This window comes from Palaemon carinicauda, chromosome 17, assembly GCF_036898095.1.
Source record: "Palaemon carinicauda isolate YSFRI2023 chromosome 17, ASM3689809v2, whole genome shotgun sequence".
Taxonomy (NCBI): Eukaryota; Metazoa; Arthropoda; class Malacostraca; order Decapoda; family Palaemonidae; genus Palaemon; species Palaemon carinicauda.
Genome location: NC_090741.1, coordinates 69,034,260 through 69,062,231, shown reverse-complemented (window position 1 = coordinate 69,062,231; position 27,972 = coordinate 69,034,260). Strand labels below are relative to the sequence as shown.

The 27,972-nt window shown below is 41.4% G+C and overlaps 1 protein-coding gene across 1 annotated transcript in view; it reads left to right on the top strand.

Moving 5' to 3' along the window:
• LOC137656852 (small ribosomal subunit protein uS9m-like) overlaps nucleotides 1-27,972 on the top strand; it is a 104,661-nt gene that overhangs the window by 60,990 nt on the left and 15,699 nt on the right. The window contains exons 7-8 of the mRNA XM_068391208.1: nucleotides 10,630-10,755; nucleotides 11,725-11,880. Of these exons, the coding sequence (XP_068247309.1) occupies nucleotides 10,630-10,755; nucleotides 11,725-11,880 (282 nt within the window). The remainder of the gene's footprint in view (nucleotides 1-10,629; nucleotides 10,756-11,724; nucleotides 11,881-27,972) is intronic.

Sequence of the window (27,972 nt, the reverse complement as noted above, 5' to 3'; positions counted from 1 at the left end):
GGAGTTGGAACAGTCTCGTAGGGACTCTCTCATCCCTGGAGCAGTTTGTCTCACGAGGGAGACTACACCTTCTGCCTCTCCGGTTCCATCTAGCCTCTCACTGGAACTAGGACAAGACGTTAGAGACGGTATCATTCCCAGTCTCCGAACCAGTAAAGGCATGCCTGAAATGGTGGGACAGCAATATCAGTCTGAGAGAGGGACTTTCCCTAGCAGTCAAGAACCCAAACCACGTGTTGTTCTCAGACGCGTCGGATTTGGGTTGGGGTGCGACCCTGGACGGTCGGGAATGCTCGGGTCTGTGGACTTCAAGTCAGAAGAGCATGCACATCAACGGCAAGGAGCTATTAGCAGTCCACTTGGCCTTGATGATATTCGAAAGCTTCTTCGAAACTAAGTGGTAGAGGTCAACACCACAACTTTGGCGTACATCTCCAAGCAAGGAGGCACGCACTCCTTCATGCTGCTCGAGATCGCAAGGGACCTTCTCTTATGGTCAAGAAATCGAGGCATCTCCCTGTTGACGAGATTCATCCAGGGGGACTTGAACGTCTTGGCAGACTGTCTCAGTCGGAGGGGTCAGGTGATACCCACGGAATGGACCCTCCACAAGGACGTGGGCAAGAGTCTTTGGGCTACTTGGGGTCAACCCACCATAGACCTCTTTGCCTCCTCGTTGACCAAAAGGTTACCAATCTATTGCTCTCCAGTCCTAGATACAGAAGCAATCCACATAGACGCGTTTCTACTGGATTGGTCTTTTCTGGACTTATATGCATTCCCACCATTCAAGATAGTCAACAAGGTACTGCAGAAGTTCGCCTCTCACGAAGGGACAAGGTTGACGTTGGTTACTACCCTCTGGCCCGCGAGAGAGTGGTTCACCAAGGTACTTCAATGGCTGGTAGACTTTCCAAGAAGTCTTCCTCTAAGGGTAGATCTGTTACGTCAGCCCCACGTAAAGAATGTCCATCAAAGCCTCCCCGCTCTTCGTCTGACTTCCTTCAGACTATCGAAAGACTCTCAAGAACTCGAGGCTTTTCGAAGGAGACAGCCAGTGCGATTGCAAGAGCGAGGAGAGCTTCTACCATTAGAGTATACCAGTCGAAGTGGGAAGTCTTTTGAGACTGGTGCAAGTCAGCATCTGTGTCCTCGTCCAGTACCTCTGTAGCCCAAATCGCAGATTTTCTTTTACATCTGAGAAAGGTTCGCTCCCTTTCAGCTCCCACGATTAAGGGCTACAGGAGCATGTTGGCTTCGGTCTTTCGACATAGAGGCTTAGATCTTTCCAACAATAAAGATCTCCAAGATCTCCTTAAGTCTTTCGAGACCTCTAAGGAACGTCGTTTGGCAACTCCTGGATGGAACTTAGACGTGGTCATAAGGTTCCTCATGTCAGACAGGTTTGAGCCATTCCATTCAGCCTCCCTGAAGGATCTCACCCTCAAGACACTTTTTCTAGTGTGCTTGGCTTCGGCTAAAAGGGTCAGTGAACTTCATGCCTTCAGTAAGAACATCGGTTTTTTCTACAGAAAAAGCCACTTGTTCACTTCAACTTGGTTTCCTGGCCAATAAATGAACTGCCTTCTTGTCCTTGGCCTAAATCTTTTGATATTCCTTGCTTATCAGAGATCGTAGGCAACGAACTGGAAAGAGTATTATGTCCTGTTAGAGCTCTTAAGTTCGATTTAGCTCGTACTAAGTCATTACGAGGGAAATCTGAGGCATTATGGTGCTCAGTTAAGAAACCTTCATTGCCTATGTCAAAGAATTCTTTGTCATATTTTATCAGATTTTTTTAATACGAGAAGCTCATTCTCACTTGAATGAGAAAGACCGATGTTTGCTTAAGGTTAAGACGCACGAAGTTAGAGCTATAGCAACCTCCGTGGCCTTCAAGCAAAATAAATCTCTGCTAAGTATTATGGACGCGACTCTTTGGAGAAGCAAGTCAGTGTTCGCGTCATTTTACTTAAAAGATGTCCAGACTCTTTACGAGGACTGCTACACACTGGGTCCATTCGTTGCAGCGAGTGCAGTAGTGGGTGAGGGTTCTACCACTACACTTCCCTAATTCCAATATCCTTTTTAATCTGTCTCTTGAAATGATTTTAATATTGTTTTATGGGTTGTTCGGAAGGCTAAGAAGCCTTTCGCATCCTGGTTGATTTGGCGGGTGGTCAAAGTCATTTCTTGAGAGCGCCCAGATTAGGGGTTTGATGAGGTCCTGTTGTATGGGTTGCAGCCCTTGATACTTCAGCTCCTGGGAGTCTGTCAGCATCCTAAGAGGATCGCTGGGCTCCGTGAGGAAGACAGACTTACAAGGCAGAGTAATCGTCTAAGTCAACTTCCTTACCAGGTACCTATATATTTTGGTTTTGTTATATTGATAACTGTCAAAAAAACTCTTAGCTTATACGCTGTAAACTTAATTAACTCTGGTCTCTACCCACCGCCTTGGGTGTGAATCAGCTATTATATATTCACCGGCTAAGTTAAATATTTAAAAATGATATTTTAATTATAAAATAAATTTTTGAATATACTTACCCGGTGAATATATAAATTAAAGACCCTCCCTTCATCCCCAATAGAGACGCAGCGGGACGAGAAGAATTGAAGGGTTTGTTTACATGCAAGAGTGGTATCTGGCCGACAGTTGGCGCTGGTGGGCACACCCGCAACCTTCATAGCGATCGCTCGCGAGTTTTTTGAGTGTGTTTTCTGTCGAGCCGCAGAGTTGCGGCTATTTTATATTCACCGGGTAAGTATATTCAAAAATTTATTTTATAATTAAAATATCATTTTGACTCTCCTTTCGGGATTTTTGATACTGTAATGTAAATTACAATGTCATTTGCCAATTTTTAGTGGTAAATGTCATGTTTTGACTGTGCTTTTTAATATTATGCTGTATTTGATAACTTCTAACTCTAAATTTTTCCTATTGACTCTCGTTTTTTGGTGATTTTTCATGGTTTAGAAATTTGTTGTCAAGTTTAGCGAACACCAAACACATTGATAACAATAATTGACTGTACTATGTACTATGCAGAAACAAAACTGGGTTTCATTATAGGGCAACTTGATAATCAGCGAGCATAATGTTGCTGCTTCAGCAGACTTACAGCTTTTGTTTGCAACATTAAGGAGTCAAGCCAAGATCCAACCCCTTGAGTGAAGTACAGTACAGTAGTATCTATCAAGGAATATGCTTCTTCTGTTTGAGTTATTCTTCAATATTGAAGAGGAGTTGTGCATAAACTCAAGAGCTTTCAAAGACACCCGTGAATTTGAATAAGGAGCAGCCAAATTTCATCTTTCGTCTGAATTGTAATTGACTGCAACACTTTTGTCTACCCCATCCTATCTAGTGGGAGGATGTCATTGATTGGTAGTTGTTAGTTTTGTTGGTCTGTTTAAGTAATCAGAGAGGGTGACATGGCTAGAAAAAAATAACCAAAACATGGATAGATGTGTAGATTTCTCAGTGTGTATGGCGTATGCTATCATCTACAGTGTCTTGGCAGCAATTAGTAGGTGGTACGAGTAATTTTAGACCCCCACTAGCCCCCCGATGCATTGGTTTCTGCTTTTGTTTTTATTGTTAGTTTTATTCTTTCTATTTCTTGCTGTCCAACTTCTTAAACTGTTGGTATGTCATTATTCTTCTTGAGATGTACTCAGTACTGTAGTTGACCTACATAATACAGTACTGTAGTCATAACCCCACTTTCTTATATACAGTAAGCACCTTTTGACTCATTAGTTTGGATAAGCTGGCTGAAATATGAGGAGAAGCATTATGCAATTGATAAATGTGAGGGACAACGTTAAAAGATGTTTCATGACCTATGAATAGTATTAGACACATTTCATGATTGTTGCTGCATGAATTTATTCTCCGCATTTGAAACTATATACCAATTTGTATGACACTGATTATAGCTTTTTCAATATTAATCTTACCCAATGATCATGTAGCTGTCAACTCTGTTGCCCGACAGAAAAAATCTAAGGTCGGGATACACCAGCGATCGCTATACAGGTGGGGGTGTACATCAACAGCGCCATCTGTCGAGCAGGTACTCAAGTACTTCTTGTCAACAAGAACTCAATTTTTCCTCTGTCGTGCCACCGGCAAGACCTACTTGGATACGCTGTTGTTCTGGAGTTGTTTTTCACGATTTTGGTGATGTATTCGCTCTAGATTTTAGCCTTCGCTATTCAGGAACCTTTATCATTAGCTTATATAGCTTTTGGATTAGATTTGGATTAATTGTTTATAAACTTTGCTAGTTTTTGGATTTCCCCCCTGACTATTTCTGGAATTCAAGATGTCTGACCATTCACAAGTCCCTAAGTACAGGCAGTGTAGTGTTAGGGCTTGTTCTAGGCTGCTTCCGAAGGCCTCCATAGATCCTCACACCGTTTGTTCCAATTGTAGGGGTAAATCCTGTCAATTGGAAGATCGATGTGAGGAATGCGCTGGGCTTTCGGAATTCGATTTTAACGAATTCCTAAAGAATGCACGTAGGCTAGAGAAGGATAGGATCAGGAGGAGTTCTTCTCGCTCTTTTGATTTTTCCTCTCCCCATGCCCCTCAACCTACTCCTTCCCCTGTAGTGGTGACTCCCGACCCTGCTACTAGTGCTCAGCCCTCCATGGCGGATATGATGCGTGCCATTCAGGCTCTTGGTGACAGAGTGGAGTCATTAGCTAATGACCGTAATCAACTTTTGGCCGATGTCAAAGAGTTGAAAGCGCGAAGTGCAGTGGGAAGTGTAGTGAGTGCAAGTGAAGTGAAAAGTGTCAGTGTCAGTGTTGCGCATGAGGGTGCATCTGTACGTGCCAGTCGTCCTCCCAGTCCGGGACCTCTTGCAAGCTCCCAAGCCCAGGGGAGAAGCAATGTCGAAGGACCAAAGGGTTCGACAGGCCTTGATCAGCGTACGGATGTACCCTCAGTGGTTGCGGACGTATCTGTCAGAGATCGTCCCATCCACAAACAGACGAATGAGCCCTGTCATTCCTCGTCTGTGGAAGAAGTTTCGAGGAAGAAACGTTGGACCAAGGTCTCACGACCTCTCAAGCGTAAGGTCCCTTCCGAGCGAGTCCAACGGCCCAGGTGTAGCCACTGGGTCAGTTCGGACTCGCCGCAGTCTTCCGATGACTGCACACCTCCCAAGAGAGGTAGAGTGGTTCCGCAACAGGCTACTACTCCGTCTGTTGCCGCACCAACCACGGTAGACCCTAAGTGGTCCATGCTGCAGACTATGCAGTCTCAGCTTGCTTCTTTCATGCAGGAGTATCGTGCTGAGAAGGTTGACACTGCACCTGTTAACCTACAACCTGCCACGGTTGTGCGCTCAGCAGATACTGCGGCTGCCTGCTCCCACACTCCACCTGTGAGAGCTCCACCACCGGTGTGCAGTCGACCCTGCCAGACGCATGTTCATGCTGCACCCTCCGTTGACATGCGTGAGCTTCCGCATCAGCAGTGGGAAGGTGCTGTCGAGCTGCCGTGTTTTGACGCATTGCGGCATGCTCCGCAACCCACGGCAGTCCCTCCCACGCACCAACACTCCGCTTTTGTTGTTGTCAGCTCGCAGACTGACCAGCAGCGGCATGATGTTGGATCCGCAGCAGCTACGCATGCACCCGTGCTGCCGGATTCAGCCATTCAGCAGTCTGCTCCACCTTTGCCACTTCCTCCTCAACTTTCGGATGATGGAGTATCTGATGACGACGAAGCTGCACATTTGGACGATCCGCACTCCGACTTAGAAGAACCCAAGTCTACGCCTCCCTCCTTAGACTTTAGGAAAGTCCTTGCCCTGTTCAGGGACTTGTATCCGGAACAGTTTGTGTCTGCAACACCTCGCTCTCCTCCATCCGAGTTTGCGTTAGGCATGCAGTCAGCAGCTCCTGCCTTCACCAAACTCGTTCTCGCACGCTCATCCAAGAGAGCGTTGAGGGTTATGGGAGAGTGGTTGCAGTCCAAGAAGCAGCTAGGAAAGACTGCTTTCATCTTTCCGCCTACCAAGCTTGCTTCCAAATCTAGCGTCTGGTATGCCACGGGAGAGGAACCCGGCTTGGGAGTTCCTGCCTCTGCCCAGGGCGATTTCTCAAGTCTGGTTGACTCTCCCCGCAGGCTTGCTATGAGACGATCTAAGATTTGCTGGTCCTTTTCTGACATGGATCATCTGTTGAAGGGAGTCTTTCGTGCTTTTGAGATCTTCAACTTCCTCGATTGGTGTTTGGGAGCGTTAAGCAGAAAGACTTCCCCTTCGGATAAGGACTCGGCCATGCTTATCATGTCTAGCATGGATAAGGCCATTCGGGATGGGTCTGGTGAGCTTGCGGCTTCGTACGTGTCGGGAGTGCTTAAGAAGAGAGACCATCTTTGCTCCTTCTTATCTGCTGGGATCACTCCATGCCAGAAGTCGGAGTTGTTGTTTGCTCCGCTTTCCAAGTGTCTCTTTCCGGAAGAGCTGGTCAAGGGGATGGCTGCCTCGTTGATCCAGAAGGACACCCATGACCTGGTGGCGTCCTCCGCACGTAAGGCTAAAGCTTTACCTTCCGTGCCTAGACCTAGGATGGACACACCAGCGTGTAGGTTCATCCCGCCCTTTCGTGGCAGAACCTCCAGCAGAGGAGGTACCCGTGCCGACAGTCATCGTGGCAAATCGAAGAAGGGTTCCAAGTCCTCAAAAGGCAGAATCTGACTGCCTACCTCTCCAGACAGCAGTGGGAGCCAGGCTCAAGAACTTCTGGCAGGCTTGGGAGAACAGAGGTGCAGACGCTCAGTCTGTGAAGTTGCTAAGGGAGGGGTACAGGATTCCGTTCTGCCGCAGTCCCCCTTTAGCAACATCTCCCATCAACCTCTCTCCCAACTACAAGGAGAAGGACAAGAGGCTAGCGTTGCAACAAGAGGTGTCGCTCTTGCTACAAAAGGGAGCGGTAGTCATAGTCCGGGACCATCAATCCCCGGGCTTCTACAACCGTCTCTTCCTGGTAGCGAAGAAGACAGGAGGTTGGAGACCGGTGCTGGACGTCAGTGCTCTCAACGCTTTTGTCTCCAAGCAGACGTTCACAATGGAGACGACGAAGTCGGTCCTAGCAGCGGTCAGGAAGGAAGACTGGATGGTCTCGTTGGACCTGAAAGACGTATACTTTCATGTTCCCGTCCATCCAGACTCCCAACCTTTCCTAAAGTTCGTCTTTGGAAAGGTCGTGTACCAGTTCCAAGCCCTGTGCTTTGGCCTAAGCACGGCACCTCTTGTGTTTACGAAACTGATGAGGAATGTTGCCAAATTCCTTCACTTGGCAGACATCAGAGCCTCCCTCTATTTGGACGACTGGCTTTTAAGAGCTTCGTCAAGTCGTCGCTGTCTGGAGAATCTCAGATGGACTATGGATCTGACCAAGGAATTGGGTCTCCTGGTCAATATAGAGAAGTCCCAGCTCCTCCCATCTCAAACCATTGTCTATCTAGGTATGGAGATTCAGAGTCGAGCTTTTCGGGCTTTTCCGTCGGCCCCCAGGATCAGTCAAGCCCTAGAATGCATCCAGAGCATGCTGAGAAGGAACCGATGTTCAGTCAGGCAGTGGATGAGTCTAACAGGGACGCTTTCATCACTGGCCCTGTTCATCGAGTTAGGCAGACTCCACCTCCGCCCCCTTCAGTTTCATCTAGCTGCTCACTGGAGAAGGGACATGACGCTAGAAGCAGTCTCAGTGCCCATTTCCGAAGAGATGAGGTCTTCACTGACGTGGTGGAAGAACAGCATTCTTCTCAAGGAAGGTCTACCTTTGGCTGTTCAGACCCCCAACCACCGTCTCTTCTCGGACGCATCGGACACGGGCTGGGGTGCGACACTGGACGGACAGGAATGCTCGGGCACATGGAATCAGGAGCAAAGAACACTTCACATCAACTGCAAGGAGCTATTGGCAGTTCATCTGGCCTTGATAAACTTCAAGTCCCTCCATCTAAGCAAGGTGGTGGAGGTGAACTCCGACAACACCACAGCCTTGGCGTACATCTCCAAGCAAGGAGGGACTCATTCGAGGAAGTTGTTCGAGATCGCAAGGGACCTCCTCACTTGGTCAAAAGATCGAAAGATTTCGCTGGTAACGAGGTTCATTCAGGGCGACATGAATGTCATGGCAGATCGCCTCAGCCGGAAGGGTCAAGTCATCCCCACAGAGTGGACCCTTCACAAGAATGTTTGCAGCAGACTATGGGCCCTGTGGGGCCAGCCCACCATAGATCTATTCGCTACCTCGATGACCAAGAGGCTCCCGATGTATTGTTCTCCGATTCCAGACCCAGCAGCAGTTCACGTGGATGCCTTTCTTCTGGACTGGTCCCATCTCGACCTGTATGCGTTCCCTCCATTCAAGATTGTCAACAGGGTACTTCAGAAGTTCGCCTCTCACGAAGGGACACGGTTGACGTTGGTTGCTCCCCTCTGGCCCGCGAGAGAATGGTTCACCGAGGTACTGCAATGGCTAGTGGACGTTCCCAGGACTCTTCCTCTAAGAGTGGACCTTCTGCGTCAGCCGCACGTAAAGAAGGTACACCCAAGCCTCCACGCTCTTCGTCTGACTGCCTTCAGACTATCGAAAGACTCAAGAGCTAGAGGCTTTTCGAAGGAGGCAGCCAGAGCGATTGCCAGAGCAAGGAGGACATCCACTCTCAGAGTCTACCAGTCTAAATGGGAAGTCTTCCGAAGCTGGTGCAAGGCGAATGCAGTATCCTCAACCAGTACCTCTGTAACGCAGATAGCTGACTTCCTTCTACATCTAAGGAACGTAAGATCCCTATCAGCTCCTACGATCAAGGGTTACAGAAGTATGTTGGCAGCGGTTTTCCGCCACAGAGGCTTAGATCTTTCCTCCAACAAAGATCTACAGGACCTCCTTAGGTCTTTTGAGACCTCAAAGGAGCGTCGGTTGGCCACACCAGGCTGGAACCTAGACGTGGTTTTGAAGTTCCTGATGTCAGCAAGGTTCGAACCGCTTCAATCAGCCTCTTTTAAGGATCTCACATTGAAGACTCTTTTCCTCGTTTGCTTAGCAACAGCTAAAAGAGTCAGTGAGATTCACGCCTTCAGCAGGAACATAGGTTTTACATCTGAAACGGCTACATGTTCCTTGCAGCTTGGTTTTTTAGCTAAAAACGAGCTTCCTTCTCGTCCTTGGCCCAAGTCGTTCGAGATCCCAAGCCTGTCCAACTTGGTTGGGAACGAACTAGAGAGAGTACTTTGCCCAGTAAGAGCACTTAAGTACTATTTAAGACGTACAAAGCCATTACAAGGACAATCAGAAGCTTTATGGTGTTCTATCAAGAAACCTGCTTTACCGATGTCTAAGAACGCAGTTTCTTATTACATCAGGCTTTTGATTAGAGAGGCCCATTCTCATCTGAAGGAAGAAGACCTTGCTTTGCTGAAGGTAAGGACACATGAAGTTAGAGCTGTCGCTACTTCAGTGGCCTTCAAACAGAACCGTTCTCTGCAGAGTGTTATGGATGCAACCTATTGGAGAAGCAAGTCAGTGTTCCCATCATTTTACCTCAAAGATGTCCAGTCTCTTTACGAGAACTGCTACACCCTGGGACCATTCGTAGCAGCGAGTGCAGTAGTAGGTGAGGGCTCAGCCACTACATTCCCTTAATCCCATAACCTTTTTTAATCTTTCTCTTGAAATGCTTTTTATTGTTGTTTTTGGGTTGTACGGAAGGCTAAGAAGCCTTCCGCATCCTGGTTGATTTGGCGGGTGGTCAAATTCTTTCTTGAGAAGCGCCTAGATTAGAGGTTGTGATGAGGTCCTTTAGTATGGGTTGCAGCCCTTTATACTTCAGCACCTAGGAGTCGCTCAGCATCCTAAGAGGATCGCTAGGCTCAGTAAGGAAGACGTACTTAAAAAAGGCAGAGTAATGGTTCAAGTCGACTTCCTTACCAGGTACTTATTTATTTTATGTTTGTTATTTTGAATAACTGATAAAATGAAATACGGGATACTTAGCTTCTAATGTTAACATGTATGCTGGTCTCCACCCACCCCCCTGGGTGTGAATCAGCTACATGATCATCGGGTAAGATTAATATTGAAAAATGTTATTTTCCTTAGTAAAATAAATTTTTGAATATACTTACCCGATGATCATGAATTTAAGGACCCTCCCTTCCTCCCCATAGAGAACCAGTGGACCGAGGAGAAAATTGAGTTCTTGTTGACAAGAAGTACTTGAGTACCTGCTCGACAGATGGCGCTGTTGTTGTACACCCCCACCTGTATAGCGATCGCTGGCGTATCCCGACCTTAGATTTTTTCTGTCGGGCAACAGAGTTGACAGCTACATGATCATCGGGTAAGTATATTCAAAAATTTATTTTACTAAGGAAAATAACATTTTGCATTATCTTTAAAGTTTTGATATCTTTCCAATGAACATATCTTTGGCTTTCCTGTTTTGAGATTTTTATCCATACTTCGTTAATTAAACCATCTTAGGATTTCAAGGTGTCAGGTATTCTATTATTGCATAATAAAAAAGAGGGTATTCCAAACTGATATGCTGATGAATGTTTTACAATAAACTATTATGTATTGTCATTTCAGTATGAATTTTTCATCAAGTCAATGAATCGTCTAGCTGCACATCCTCTTTCGTATAGAGCTAAAGATTTCATCATGGATTTCAGAAAGAATAAACCCATAGTAAAGTTATTGCAGGAGATTCCAAAGGTAGGGGATTCGATATTCTGATTAAGTCTTACTATCCGGTACATGTTTAGTTACTTTCTAGTGCAGTACTATAAATTTTCCATGCTTGAAGAGAAAATGCATTTATTATTATGATAAATAAACTGCATCCTAGTTGGAAATGCAGAATGCTATGAGACAATAGAGAAAGCATCCCAGTGTGGAAAACAGAGAAAAAAAGAATAATCTTATATAGAGAAATAATGGCAGCAATAAAAAAAAAAATTGAATGTAGAACAATAGCAAGATATGTAGATGGGGCATAGATTTGATAAAGAATCATATGATTATCTTGGCATAAAGTGTAGTACTGTTGATCAAATGGTAAAAAACCTGAGTAATGAGACTAACATTTTTAATTGAAAACTTCAACAATGAAGTGTTATTGGAGAAGATTATTTAATGATTTTGAAGTTTCTTTTTTGTACCTAGTGTTTCTGTACTACAGTCTTTGTTTCCTTAACTCACAGCTATTTTGCAATATTGGAGCCCTTTGACTTATAGTATCCTGTTTTTCCAACTAGGATTGTAGCTTGGCTAATAATATTAATAATTACTCAGAAATACAGTACAATAATAATTATTGAGAGAGGACTTGAATAAATCTATAAAGATAATGCTAAAGAATAATGCTAGTATACTTTTTTCTGCCATTGCTCATCTAGAAAATAAGGTTGTAGTACTATATGAATTTATTTTATATGGGTAGCCTGTAGAAGAATTGATTTTTTGACGTAACTTTTCTTGTGCAAAGTAATTATTAACTTGGATTAAGTGTGAGCATATGTATGAATTTTGTTAGTTGGGAAAGGTGACAGTTTGAAGTTGGCCAGTGTTTGCAAATGTTTTCCACAAAATATGTAGAGATATAACCTTAGATTTTTGTGAGGATGGGAAAGTTAATAGTTGATGAAAAAAAAAAAATACACTTTTGACATTTTTTCCCTAAAGGTTATGTACACTGCTGAAGGTGTTCCATACATGACAGAAACTGGAAGAAGAAAAACAGCCACCGCCACTGTCACAGTATATGGACGGGGTTCTGGGAAGGTGACAATTAATGATAAAGATATACTTTATTTCAGTAACCTTCAAGATAGAGAGCAGGTATGGATGTTTCTTAGTATCTCTGAAACATAAATGCTTATATGAAAAATGGATTTTACAGTATTTCATTGACCGTTGCCTTCGTTACATGGCTGATATGTACAAACCTTACCTTCAAGTTTCATAGCTGATATGATCAAACCTTACCTTCAAGTTACATAGCTGATATATACAAAGCAAGCTCCTCGACCTTAAAGGTAAAAAAACCCAGATTTTTCTCTCTCTTCTACTATATTGCATAGGTAGTAGGTTGGCCAGGGCACCAGCTGCCCATTGAGATACTACCACTAGAGAGTTATTGGATCCTTTGACTGGTCAGACAGTTATGCATTGGATCCCTTTTTCTGGTTACGGCTTATTTTTTCTTTGCCAAAACATCTACTGAATAGTCTGGCCTATTCTTTACAGATTCTTGTCTTTCCTCACACCTAACAACAGTGAGATTACCAAACACTTCTTCACCCAGGGGTTTAATTACTGTACTGTAATTGTTCAGTATACTTTCCTCTTGCTAAGAGAAGGGGACACTCTTCAGCTATGGTAAGCAGCTCTTCTAGGAGAAGGACACTCCAAAATTAAACCATTGTTCTCAAGTCTTGGGTAGTGCCATAGCCTTTGTACCATGGTCTTCCACTTGTCTTGGGTTAGAGTTCTCTTGCTTGAGGGTACACTCAGAGACACTATGCTATCTTATTTTTTTCTCTTCTTGTTTTTTTGGAATGGTGTGTTGGGCAGGCTTAATAGAAGGGCCATGGATGCCTGGTGGTTTATCAAGATGTCTTTTCCTTATCTGATTCTTTTTCTTCTCAAAACCATCCTTACTGTCCTTCCTTCTGTTGAAGTGGCTATCCTGGAGGGTATTTAGCCTTGCATGGTGTATCGACTCCTCCATGTTGACTAGTTTTCATACTTTTTTTCTATAGTCTACGGGTTTGATCAATCACTTTATATATATTTCTGTACATATTATTTTTGTTATAATTCTTGTTAATCTAGTTTTTAAGTATGATGTCTCTTTTTTTTTATTACCATTAATTCTTATGCTGTTTGGAGACATTGAGCGAAATCCGGGACCAGTACGTCCTAGATTTCGTCAATGTCGTCTACTGTATTGCAATATTCGTGGTCTTCATGCAAATATTTAAGACCTCACTGTTGCGTCCAGATATTATGATATTCTTTTGTGCTCAGAAACTTTGGTTTCTAAAATGAGGCACTCATCTGAGCTCCTTATAAGTTGTTTTAAGAAGCCAATAATGTTGAAACGTAATGCCTTTCTTAGGGCCAGGGGAATGGCGGTGTATATTAGGACTGAGTACCCTGCTTCTCATAAGTCCAGCTATGAATGTGGATGTCATAAGATTCAGGTAATAAAAGTTTGTGGCCGGCATAACAACTTTTATTTGTGTTCGATCTACCGGAATCCAGACATGGATGATTCCATCCTCGATTGTCTTATTATTATGGCTAAGATACAAGAAGATGATAGAAAAGCTTTTTTTCTCTTTGTTGGTGATTTCAATGCTCACCTTAGGGAGTGGTTAAGTTCTATCTCTCTTACCGATTGCCATGGCTTAAGAGCTTTAGACTTTGCCTCTGAATCAGGCTGTGAGCAAATCATAAGTGAAGCTACTCACTGGTTTGGTAATTGCTTGGACCTCGTATACATTGACTCCCCTAGCGTTATAATTAGTAAGGTTATTTCTCCAGTCGGGACATCTGATCATGCCTTGATTTCATTAGTAGTGAAGACTGAGCTGGCTGTCCCTGATGTATCATATTCTTGTAAAATTTATATGAAATCTCAAGCAAACTGGAATGGGATCTTGCATGATCTTTTGTGCTTGAATTGGTCACAATTATTTAGTAGTGTAGATCCTGTTGTCCCTTTGAATGAGAATCAAGTGAATATAATTGATAGCTGTATCTCTTCTCGTGAGCTAGGGTACTGAGTGAAGGACAAACCGTGGTTCAATGATGATTGTAGACGTGCTTATTTGGAGAAGCAGGAGGCCTATCATTTTTGGAAGGGTGACAGATCAGATTTGACCTGGAATAACTATACTCAGCTTAGAGATTTTGCTCAGAGAGTTTATGCTTCAACTGAAAAGGAATACAATTTAACCATAAAAGGAACCCTTTCTGGTACAACTCAGGAACATAAATGGTGGTCTACCCTTAAATCTGCACTCTTTGGTGTAGATGCAACAGTTCCTCCTTTATTTAAACCAGATGGCTCAGTCACTCACTGTCCAAAGGAAAAGGCAACCCTTTTGGCTGATGTTTTTGACAGTAAATAGAATGATGAAAAACTTCAACTTCCTCATTCCTTTTTTGCTGAGGTTAAACTAACTAGTTAAGCTTCTTGACCTCGTGAAATTAAAGCTCAGTTGATGGACCTTTATGTTTATGGAGGTGTAGACCCAAACGGTATTTTTCCTTTGTTTTTTATAAAGACTGCAGATTTCTTAGCTCCAAAGTTATCTGTTATTTTGCGCAAGTTAGCAAGAAGAGGAGCTTTTAGTACTTGTTGGAGAATTGGTAATGTTACTCCTCTATGTAAATGTGTTTGTGGTAGCTCAAGTCCAACTGATTACTGCCCAATTTCCATAATTCCTATATTATCTAAAGTTTTTGAACGTCTTCTGGCGAAACGTCTTAATAGGTTTGCTGAAGGTAATCATCTATTCCCTAGTTTGCAATTTGGTTTTCGTTAAGACCTTGGAGCATGTGATGCCCTTCTTACAATCTCCAATGCTGTACAGAAATCCATTGATTGTGGTCAGGAAGTTTGTATGATTGGCCTTGATATTAGTGCTGCCTTTGTGCTTATTTTCAAACTCAAACAGTTGGGAGTGGGTGGGTCGTTTCTTAGCATTATTATTGAATTTTTATGTAGTAGATCTCAAAGAGTTGTTGTTGATGGCACCATAGTGAGTACATGTATAGGAATGTGATATCCAGTGTTCCAGAGGATATTGTCCTTGTCCCATTACTTTTCATACTATATACACATGACATGTGGTTTGGCCTAGAAAACAAGCTTGTTGCATATGCAGATGATGCTACTCTCTTTGCATCAATTCCATCCCCTGAATGTAGATGTGGGGTTGGTGAATCCCTTAATAGAGATTTAGCTCAAATTAGTGCATGGTGCAAATTATGGGGAATGAAGTTGAATCCTAACAAAACTCAAAGTATGGTTGTAAGTAGGTCAAGGACGGTGGGTCCTCAACATCCGGATCTCAGTATTGATAATGTTTCTTTAAATTTGTATGACTTTTAAAATTTTAGGTGTGATTCTCGACAGCAAATTTACTTTTGAGAAACACATTAGGTCTGTGTCTTCTTCAGTTGCACAAAAAATTGGCTAATTAAGAAAGTCTTTCAAGATTTTCGGTGATCAATCTATACTGAAGAAGTGTTTTAATTCTTTCATTCTACCTTGTTTTGAGTATTGTTTTCCTGTCTGGTCTTCAGCTGCTGAAACTTACGGTCTATTAAATTTCTTATTCCTGATCTAGATATTAATCTTTGGCACTCGTTCCATGAGTTCATTATGCATGTTGCATAAGATTTTTCATAACTATGACCATCCTTTACATTCAGATCTCCCTGGACAATTCTATCCTGTTCGTAATACTAGGCAGGCAGTTAATTCTAATAGCCAGGCCTTCTCCATCATGAGGCTCAATATTACACAGTATTCTAGAAGTTTTAATCCAGCTGTTACCAAGTTGTGGAATGATCTTCCTTATCGAGTAGTTGAATCAGTAGAACTTCAAAAGTTCAAAGTTGGAGCAAATGTTTTTATGTTGACCAGGCTGACATGAGTCTTTTTATAGTTTACTGTATATATGACATATCTGTTTTTGACGTAGTTAATAGTTTATATATGGCATATCTATTTTGATGATGTTACTGTTTTTAGAATGATTTATTGTTAATTTGTTCTCATCATTTATTTATTTCCTTTCCTCACTGGGCTATTTTCCCCTATTAGAGCTCTTGGGCTTATAGCATCTTGCTTTTCCAACTAGGGTTGTAGCTTGGCTAATAATAATAATAATAATGTGTAAGGGATAAATAAATTATACAGTAGATCTGCAGAAGGCGTCAGTTGTTCTGATAGAAAATTACATGTATATATCAGATTGGTTGCTAAGAAAATGTGAGAGAGATAGTAAGCATAAGAAAAGAGAAGAGAATAGTGTTTCTGCGCACAAATTTGCAACCTTAACCAAATTCTCGATAGAAACTACTTCACTGTTAGCAGCTCTAACTACAGTGATACCTCTTCATACGAGAGATTCTGCATACAAAAATTTCATGATGCGAAACGTGATGCGAAGATTTTTCTGACTCGTATTGCGAAAAAAATTTTATGATACGAAACGAGGTATGGTACGAGATTGCTTGGCCGCTGAGACTAATTTTATAATTTGCATGCTGCCAGCTGTAAATTTGCCACCATCCTCACACGCTCACATTGGTTGTCTCCCTTCTCTGATGCTAGTTACCGCCATAAGATCCTGCACTCCTATTGGTCAGCATCTATCCCATCATGCATCTACGTATCGGCGTTCCTTAGGCTGCGTTTACACCAAGCGAATCGAATCGATTCAGTTCATGGAGAATCATCTCAATTCATGATTCGTCATGATTCGCCACGTTAAATTCAATGAAATCGTTTACACCAAGCGGATCGAGTCAATTCAAATCATGGAGATTCATGGCGATTCAGAATCACTGATGCTCGCGGTCCCATTTATTCATCAGTCAAGGCGAGTCAGCCGAGCAGGAAGCATATATATATTATGTTTATTTACATTATATTGTCAGTGATTTTATATATTCAATTCATTCATTTACTCTCCTTTATTTAAAACTCTTTTTGTCAATCTTCCGTTCCGTGCGTTCAGGTCTCTCTCTCTCTCTCTCTCTCTCTCTCTCTCTCTCTCTCTCTCTCTCTCTCTCTGCATATTTGAGTATGTAAATTGCCGTACGTTGCAGTTTGTATGCCTGCAAGTCATCTAATTTCATACCTTCTTCATTCTTCTTTTTCAACGCTTTTCAACAAGCACTAAGAAGTCATAAAACTTCTCTGGATTATTGACCAAATCTGGGAACAAATGTCCAAAGCTCCCAAATTCAGATCTTCTTAAATTTATTGGATGCACCCATATATTCGTTGCCTCCGCCTCCATCTACACTTTCTCAGCCACAGCAACAATGCTATTTCTGCAACAGCAAAGACGTTCATACTACCCGAAGGCTGCTTTGGTACTGAATGATGTGTTAATCAGATTCAGTAGGTTGGAACTATACCGATTCAAAATGACTCGAGTCAAATGATTCTCCATGAACTGAATCGATTCAATTCTCTTGGTGTAAACGCAGCCTTAACCATTTCGCATTGGCAGCACTATTGTTCACATTGAATTCATGTCATTGATTTTGCTTTCGTGCTTTTATTTACTGTATTGTATCGTGCTGTGTTATTCAACTTGCACGTTATTAGCTGTGGGTCCTAAGAATGTTGCTGCTGTACAGGGAAAGAAGAGGATGCTTTCTATGGAGGTGAAGCTTGAAATAATCAAGAAGTATGAGGCTGGCACGTGGTTGTGTGATCGTCAAGGAATATGGCCAAAATCCGTTAATGATAGGCACCATCCTTAAACAGAAGAAAGCCATCAAAGCAACACCTAAGGGCGTGACTGTTTTCTCGAGCAATAGTAGCCACGTCCATGATGAGATGGAAAGACTGCTTCTATTTTGAATTGAGGATAAGGAAATCGCTGGGGACACAATCACCAAGACGATAATCTGCCATAAAGTCAGCGTCATTTTCGGAGATCTCGTGCGTGCTCAGGCGGAAGACGACGTAGGAGAAGGGACATTGAAGCAGGAACCACCAGAGTTCAAGGCTTTATGGGGGTGGTTTGAAAAATTCAAGAGATGGTCTGACGTTCATTCAGTGGTGAAGCATGGGGAGACTGCCAGCTCTGTCACGAAAACGGCAGAAGCCTATGTTAAGACGTTCGACGAGTTAACTATCAAGGAAGGCTACAGTCCCCAGCAAGTCTTCAACTGTGACAAAACTTGGCTTTTTTTTTTGGAAGAAAATGGAAGTCGTTGAGGATGACATTAATTAGCTTCTTGAGGAGCAGCAAGAGGAGCTTACGATGGACGACCAGAAGGAGTTTGAGGCTACGCAAGTGAACGTCATTCAGGAACAGTTCTCTAGCAGTAGAAAAGTGACACCCAGAAAAGGTTCACACATGTCGTGCTCTTGAGTATATAAATGATGTTTGCGTGTCATTTCGAACCATTTTAAGAAGCAGGCAGAAATAAGCTTCCTTGAATATTAATAAGAGGCCTTCGATACTAATAGGCCAAGAGAAAGCTCAAAGTGATAAAAAAAAACCAGAAAAGTGGAAGTGATGAAGAAAATTATTAAATTTAGAAAATACAAAACGTACAGTAAGAAAAAAAAATGTAAATTAGAAAAAGGCACAAAAGGAAAAAAATAACTTGTTTTTCGTAAAGTTAGGTGTTAATATTTTCTGCCATATGCTAATGTGCTTCATAAAGTTAATCGCCAGTGTTTTCTGCCATTTGTTAGTGTATTTCATAAAGTTAAGTGTTCATGTTGTCTGCCACTTGTTAATATTTTCTGCCGTTTGTTCTCCTCCGCCACTTTTGCTTTCGGACATCGCCTCACTCCAAATGTAAGATTCCACATTTTTGTTACTTTATTTTCCATTAATTGTTGCATTACTGTACTGTCTGCTCTAATTGTACAATAAATTTCATTTTAAGATTATTAATGGTTAGGTTATGTATTGAGTGATCTAAATGGTTGTATTTCAATGTGTTTAGTACAGTTTAGCTTTACTTATTGTAAGATTTAATGTGGTGTTTTTGTAGGACTTGGAACAAGTTAGGCGATTTACATGTAAAAGGCAACTCAAGATACATAAAAATCATGGTACGAAAGCCACTCCGGAACCCATTAATTTTGTATCGTGAGGCATTACTGTATAAGGAAGGAGAATTTGTTGTTCACCATCAATGTGACATATGCCTACTTTCTTTTCCTTATTCCAAGGGGAACGAATATTTCTATGATTTATGTGTGCGTAAAATATATACCAATTCAAGGGCCTCTATTTTGGTCCAAGTACAACTAGACTTTCTACAAGCATGTTAGCTCCAGTCTTCAGATGGTTACATCTGAGTATAAGAATGCTCTTTTATCTAGGCGATTGGCTGTGGGACTCATCCCTGGAGAAGATTTAGATTTCTCAAATATTGTTACTCAGGCTTACGGTAAAATCTGGGGATTCTGGTATATTTTCATGAAATCAGTGTTCTCCATCTCAGAGAAATTTATATTTGGAATTCAATAGAATACCATGCAAGACATCTCAAAGAACCTCGAATTTGAATCACATATCAAATCCCCCACGTTTCAGCTAACCATATGGAAACTCTCCTCTATACAGTGACACCTATTGATACAAAAGCTTCTGTTTACAAAAAATTCTTGCTGCAAAACAAGATTCAAAGACTTTTCCGAGTCCTATTGCAAAAAATGCTTCATGCTACGAAAATAAGGTACAGTAGGAGAGAATGAACTCCACATAGGCTAATTATAAAATTAGGGCATCGCCAGCCGTAAACTCTCCACCATCCTCCCTTGCTCCCTTTGGTTATCTCCCTACTCTGATTCTAGTTACTGCCATACAGTCCTGCACTCCTATTGGTCAGCATCCATCCCATCATGCATTTAAATATTGGCGTCCTTCGATCATTTTGTTTCAGCAGTGATAATGTTAACATTGAATTCATGTTGGTGATTTCGCTTTTGGGCTTTTAGTTATGAACTTTATCGTAGTGGGTTGTTCAACTCGTACGTTATTAGCCATGGTTCCCAAGAATGTTGCTGATGTGCAGGGAAAGTAGAAGATGCTTACTATGGAGATGAAGCTCGAGATAATCAATAAGTAAGAGGCTGGCATGCGGTTCAGTGTGATCGCTAAGGAATATGGTCAAAATCTGTCGACGATAGGAACCATCCTTAAACAGAAGGAAGCCATCAAAGCAGCAACACCTTCTAAGGGCATGACTGTTTTATCCAGAAAGGGGAATCATGTCCATGTTGAGATGGAGAGACTGCTGCTTGTATGGATTAAGGATAAGGAAATCGTAAAGATGATAACCTGCCAGAAGGCCAGCGCCATTTTCCACAATCTCGTGCGTGGTCAGGGGGAAGATGACGAAGGAGAAGGGAAATTGAAGCAGGCACCCCTAGCATTCAAAGCTTCTTGGGGGTGGTTTGAAAAACTCAAAACACGGTCTGGCGTTCATTCGGTGTGCGGCATAGGGAGGCTGCCAGCTTGGACACGAAAGCGGCCGAAGCCTTTGTTAAGACTTCGAGTTTCGGAAGAAAAGGCCTCGTCGGATGTACATCATAGCGGAAGAAAAGAAGCAACCCTGGCATAAGCCTATGAAGGACAGGCTGACCCTTGCACACTGTGTGAATGCCAGAGGGGATTGTGAGGTGAAGCCCATGCTGGTGTATCACTCGGAGACTACGCGAGCCTTCAAGGCCCACAAAGTGATTAAGGAGAAGCTTCCAGTGTTGTGGATGGCTAATGCAAAAGCATGTGTAACAAGATGCTTGTTCACCGAGTGGGTAAATCTTTCTTCCGGTGTAGTGGTTTGCGGACTGTGGCCAGAGGTAGCACCCGAACTGCGTAGTGTCCGAATGCCGACCACAACCCGACGTTCACTACACAACAAATATACAATGGTTGAATACCCAAAAAAACCTAAGTAACAGGTCAAGAGAACGGAGCTCTGGGCACCACCCCTTGATTTATACTGGGCAAGGGGACCCAGCTTGAACCTTGTTATTTATTATACCTTTCCTTCTCTTGCCTTTGGCTTGCTGATTATAAGTAAAGGTATAAGAACATTAGGTGAAAGGGAATATTATAATTAATAAAGAAACACACTGTGGAAGGAAAGAATTATGATAAATTATTGTACTTAAGAGATCGTAAAAAACAGTGGCTGGGGAAAGAAGCCGTGGTGGGAGGTTTCTGAAATGAAATGCTGTATACATAAAACACAAGAAAATAATATTTATTTTTGAAACAACTGTTAAGGTTATGTTAGCATGGACCCATCAATCAAAATAGAAAATTAAAGGCAAAATTAGCATTCCTTTATGTCAAACTTCAGCATCCGGGTAATAAGATAAACAAATTAATCAAACAAGATTTCCACAGGTGGGGCACTCATAAGTGTTCCTATACAGTTCAAGTGTAACCAGGGGCACTTCTAACTGTGTATCTATTTGGGTAAGTACCAGTATGCCATCTCAATAGTTCCAGTTAACTATTAATGTTTATGACACCTAAACGTTTGACTGTCTCCACAAAAAGACGGTTTTAGGCTCCCTTACGTTCACTTGGTTCTGGGGCAAACATTTAAAAAAACTGTCCATCACTAAGTTCCAGTATGGAATCACCTTTTGTGATCTGGTGATGTGGAGTAGCAATATCTTGATCCTTGTTGATGAAATCTTGGATTCGCAAGGTTTCCAACTGTCGAAGCTCTTTTTCAACTGAACTGAGAATACTGAAGAAGGGCCGTGCCTGATGTCAAAACTCCTCTAATGACAACATCTAGCTGAGCATTGAAGATTGAGTTCAGTTGCCTCTCTAAAAAACCCTACAGAGAGTAGGGCGTGCTGCAAAAACAAATGTGGTTAGACAACTGGTAGGACCAAAAAATATTACAATATCCCTTAAAAATATAAATAATGCTTCTATTCATGACTTTCTGTTATAAAAATAAATGAATTTGTTGCTGGCAAAGTATGTAAACCTATTTAAAAAAAATTGAAATCTTTACAGTGAATATAAGGAAAATCATTATAGTACAGTACTGGGGCAGAATATCAGACATTATGACAAAAGGGAATTGATAATGAGAGTTACTTTAAAACATATATAACCCTAGCTTGTTATATGTGGAAATGGTTTGTATTTTCCCCAACTATTATTAATTTTTTTCACACCGGCCTGACTTTGAAATAATATTTGGAAGAGAAGCACCTCCTTCTGAAATGCCTGCTGGTGTTGGACAACGCCCTTGCTCACCCTCCTGGCCTTGAGGAAGATATAGCTTATTTTTTATTCATCAAGGTTCTCTATCTTCCGCCTAATACCACCCCTCTCCTCCAGCCCATGGACCAGCAAGTTATTTCAAACCTTGAGAAGCTCTATATAAAATATCTCTTCGTGAGATGTTTCAAAATCACTGATAGCACAAACTTCACCCTGCGTGAATTCTGGAAGGAACATTTCGATGTTGTGATATGCCTTGGACTCATTGATAAAGCTTGGCGCGAGGTTTTGAGGGGGCAACTTGAACTTTTTGTGGAAGAAGCTGTGGCCGGATGCCGTCTCCGCACGAGATTTCGAGGGCTTCCATGTAGGCCAAGCTGAAGCCGAAGGTGAAAAAGATGAGGATCCTGAACTTGTGGCTCAATCTGAGGTTGCCAAGATAGTTAGACTTGGGATGTCCATGGGTCTGGAAGTCGATGAGGACGACATCTATGAGCGTCTCGAGGAGCACCAACAGGAGCTTACAACAGACGACCTGGAGGAGTTGGAGGCCATGCAAGTGAACGTCATTCAGGAACAGTTCTTTAGCGGTGAGGAGGAAGAGGATGACCCAATGATAAAGGTAGAAATTAAGGAGGCTCTACCTTGCTACAATAAAATGGTAGCTTTTGCAGTAAAGACACCTAGAAAAGGTTCACACATGTTGTGCTCCAGTGTTTAAGTGACATTTGCCCGAGTCATTTCAGGAACATTTTAAGAACCAGGCAGAAACAAGCTTCCTTGGATAGTTATTTATTAAAAAGACTGATATTGTAGGCCAAGAGGAAGCTGAAAGTGATTGAAAAAAAGAAAACTAGAAGTAATGAAGAAAATCATTTAATTTAGAAAATAAAAAACATAAAGTAAAAAAAATACAAAATTAGAAAAAGGCAAGAAAAAAAAAGTGTAATTATAAGTTTATCGTAAAGTTGAGTGTTGATATTTTCTGCCATTTATTAATGTGTTTCGTAAAGTTAAGTGTTTATGTTTTCTGCTGTTTGTCATCCTCCTCTGCCGCCATGCCACTTCGCTTTTGGGCGTCGTCTCACTCCAAAGGTAAGGTTCCAAATTTTTGTTACTGTATTTTCCATTTATTATTGCATTACTGTACTGTTTGTTCTAATTATATATTTCATTTATAGGTAATTATTGAATTATCCAAATGGTTGTATTTCAGTGTGTTTAGTACAATTTAGCCTTATTATAAAAATTTAATGTGGTGTCTTTGCAGGGCTCGGAACGAATTAGGCTATTTACATGCAAAAGGCGACTCATAATGCAAAAAAGAAAACGCTGCGAAAGCCACTTCGGAACCAGTTAATTTTGTATTGTAAGGCATTACTCTATATATAAAGAGGAAGTTTTCATGGCTCTTTAGATCAGTGGCTCCCAACCTGTAGTCTGGAAATATAGTACAGGGGGTCCGTGAATTACATTCAAAATTTCATATGCTGTAGACTGTACAGTGGAACCTCTACATGCGAACGTATCTACATCCGAATTTTCCAACATCCAAAGTAAAATTCGAGCAAATTTTTGACTCTACACCCGAATTTTATTTCGACACACAAAGTAAACATTACGCCATTGAGTGTCGAGTGCTCAGTTCTCTGTTCTTGTGTGTATCATGTGGTTGTCCTCTGTTTGGTCTGTTATTAACAGTGCTTATTTTCTTCCTTTTCTCACATTTCCTTTGTGATTTTACCTATAATCATGGTGCCTAAGAAGCTAAGTTTCAGTACAGGAAGAAGGCAATTCTTTCATTAGAATTGAGGCAAGAAATTATAGAAAAACATGAGAGCAGTGTGCATGTGAGTGATACTGTATGGCTAAACAATATGGCCGGAATAGGCCTATGATCTCGAGGATCATCAAGCTGAAGGCAGCCATTAAAGCAAATAACCATCGAAGGGGATCACCATTATTATAAGACATCGTAGCAATACCCTGGAAGAGATAGAGCGCCTTTTATTGATAGGGATAAAGGACAAAGAGATTGTTGGCAACGATCATTTGTGAGAAGGGCCAGCGTGATGAATAGAAAGAAAGAAAAAAGTGAAGCAAAGAAAACCAAGATAGCGTTAACAAGCTCTTTTAAATAAGACTTCTCTCTTTTTCTGTTTCTCTCTAAACCTAGCATTAACATGTTCTTTAAATAAAATCTCTCTCTCTCTCTCTCTTTCTCTCTCGTTCTTCTTCGCTGTTGTAGTGTTAGATACGTCTACGTCTATTATTTTTTTTCCGAGAGAGAGAGAGAGAGAGAGAGAGAGAGAGAGAGAGAGATTAAACAAAAATGTGTTTAGAGTACATATGATTTTTAACTGCGTCAACGAGTTGAAAAACAATTAAATGAAATTAAGAAAGTAATAACAGCTAATCTGAATTCCTTTATTAACTAAAACAAATATTGATTCAAACACACTCGTGTGCATATGCACAAACACACACACAGGTGCAAGAATTTTGCTACGCAGTAAGAGAGACGGTGAGGGAGGAGGGAGAGATGGTGACTGCGATAACATACCGTAACTCGTCACTGAAAGTGATGAAAATAAAAAATCAAAAGAAAAAAATGTGAAAAATATGAAATATAAAAATAAAATAAAAAAATAAATAAGCTTAGTTAGATTAAAATTTCCGTAGTGTAAGTTACGGTATGTTATCGCAGTCACCATCTCTACCTCCTCACCGATCGTGTCTCCTTGTGCGTGTGTGTGTGTGTTTGCGAATACGCATACGAGTGTGTTTGTATCAATATTTGTTTTAGTTAATAAAGGAATTCAGATTTGCTGATATTGTTTTTTTAGTTACATTTAACTGTCTTTCAACTTGTTAACGCTGGTAAAAATCATATGTACACAACACATTTTTGTTTAATCTCAATTTTGTTTAATCTCTCTCTCTCTCTCTCTCGCTCTCTCTCTCTCTCTCTCTCTCTCTCTCTCTCTCTCTCAGAAAAAAAAATTAATAGACGTCTCTAACACCAACAGTGAAGAAGAACAAGAGAGAGAGAGTATTTATTTAAAGAACATGTTAACACCATGTCTACCTTCTCGCCGATCGTCCGTCTCCTCCTGGGTAGCAAATCCTACACCTGCGTTGGCCTGTCTCTAAGGTAATGTGGCAATAAAACACATTTTTTATTCATTATTTCTTTATATTTATCTTCTTTACACGCTTCCTTCATATTATGCAGTTATGTTATTGTTATGCGTAATTATGTGTAGCCATTTATTAAGGATTTATTATGGGTTTTTAGGCTGAGGAACGAATTAAATGAATTACCATGTATTCTTATGGGAAAATTCGTTTCGACATCCGAACATTTTCTACATCCGAAGTTGGTTCTGGAACGGATTAAATTCGTATGTAGAGGTTCCACTGTATAAGGATAAGGATTAGTAAATTGATAAAACAAAAATAATGCAATTACATACAGGTTATGTAACATACAATACATGGATTCATATGAAATTATAAGAGTAAACGGTTTTTCATTACATGGTAACTTCTTTTTCTTTACTTTCTATCCTTTTATTCTTTTCTTTCTATTTTTTCTTTACTACTTTATGCATTTAAGATTTGTGCATTAAAACAGGTATGTCAAGCAATAACAGTACAGTAGGATAGGAGCTTTTATAATTCTGAATTGTGAGATTACTAACCCTAACCGTGTGCTGAGCTCAGTCGGAAGGGTTCCCACCTCATCTATAATTGCGGACTGTACATTACAGGTGACGGTTGTGCCACAGCTTTGCTCTTCCTTCACGTTTTGAACTGACAATGACATCCAAGCAATAGTGTGACTTCGGTAGTCCGTAGTCAGTACATATGATGGATGTGTTTGTTTGATTTCTCAACTTAAAGTTGATAAACTTTTTTTTAATATCCTGGGATCTTAGGGAAAACTCATTTGAATAAAAGGGGTGCTTGGCAGTGAAAAGGTTGGTTACCACTGCCCTAGATTCTCTGTTTTAGCTTCTAAGAGAAAGTCTAATTCTAATAAGTGCCATAGACAGCAGTGGTTCTTTTATTTTGACTGGTAGTACTGTATAAATGCATGTACACCAATGTATGATGTATGGTACAGTAATTTATGAATTGTAAGCAATTGTTTTCTTTGTTTTTTAAAGTATACTGTACTTTACATAAGGTATACAGTTTGTATTAATAAATGTACATAAAATATGTTGTGTATGAAATCAGACTTACTACAAAAATCGTCTTGCACCATGGCGTATAAATGGATCCTCGTTGTAAACCGAGGACCGTATGTACGTTCTTGAATTGTACCTATCCCACTTATGAGTGTTACAGCTCGGACTATGCCTATCATGCTTACAGGCTTGGATTGCACTGCCTACAACACGTATGGGCTTGGACCACAGTGTCTACTATGAGTGAGCGCTCCACAAGTAAGATTCATGCGTCAGAGGGAATAAGAAAAGCAACATTCTCCATGCAATTAACTCGTCTCGCCTACTTTTCATGTTAGTTATTGTATCGCTTGAGTCACAGAGCACTTATCACCTGCTTTTTCTCAACGTTCCATGTCGACTTGATGAGATCTTCCTATGTGCTGAGATCCTTCTATTAATCGAGATCTGCTTACCTTCTGAGGCCGGTCAAGGTCTCGATTTCCTCACATGCTCCAAGACCAGTGAGAGCTATGAGACCTTCCCACTAATCCTCCTTGCATTTGAGTCAAAGCAGATGACATTACAGGAGTGCTCTTAACACTCTTATGATATTGAGACATCACATTGTGTACTCACTATCGTGGGCAAGACTAGTCACCATTCTTACGTTTGCCCATCAGAAACTGAAGTACTTAGGACTTCACCTTTAAACTGCCATCCCTTCCTCTACAGTGTATTGTATCACCCTATTTCAGTGCTGTCCGGCATTCAAATAGACTAAATAGTTTTTTCTTGAACTACATGCAGAGACCTCTTTTCTTGGGTGAAAGCCCTAGGACATTGTCAACCCAACATCCGATTCCGAACCAGCAAAAGCAGAGAATCATAAGATGGAGTTACATTCTTCAGTGTATTTCACTTATTCGTAAGTTCAATGACTGTGGGAAGGTAAGCAAAGCTCACATCAGGGGAGGAATGACATCCATTGATTGGCATTTCAGAACACCCTTAAGAGTCTACATTCTTCAATGTATTTTCACTTATTCATAAGTTCAATGAAGCATACCTTACATCAGGTGAGGAATAACATCCATTGATTGGTATTTCGGCACACACCTGAGAATCAACATTCTTCAATGTATTGTCACTTATTCGTGAGTTCTGTGACTGCGGGGAGGTAATCATAGCTCACATCATGGGATGAATGACATCCAATGATTGGCATTTCAGCATGCCCGTAAGATTGAAGCCTCTCTTGAGTTTCTGCAATCTGAATTTTTCGTGCGGCTGTAGATAGGGTCAATTCCGAGATCTTTGGCCAATTGAATAAGATCTTTCCTCTCATATTATTCGTGGACATTCCTCAACCAATCAAACCAACATGGTCAGCGTTGATGACATGGATCCCAACGGAGAGACAAACATGAGGGGATGAATTTCTCAACACCTGAATTGACTGCCATGGAAGCTGCTTCCATTTTCAGCCTCCAACAACATCATGGTTCGAACACGGGCCAGTTGCAGTCACGTGCTTTGCCATAACCCAGGACTTTATATCCTATTAGGCATCAAGATCAAGACCTTCTTAGCACAACAGTTAGCTAACCTAAGCCAACTGAACCCAGGAGAGAAGGGTTACCAGAACCTCCTGCTTTGCCAGGCAGGTGAGACCGGGAAAGGCTGAACGATGCTTCTTAGCCTACATTCAGCAATACAGTAATACCTTGACATACAAGCATTCCGAGATACGAGCCAGCCTCTGAGTAAAATTT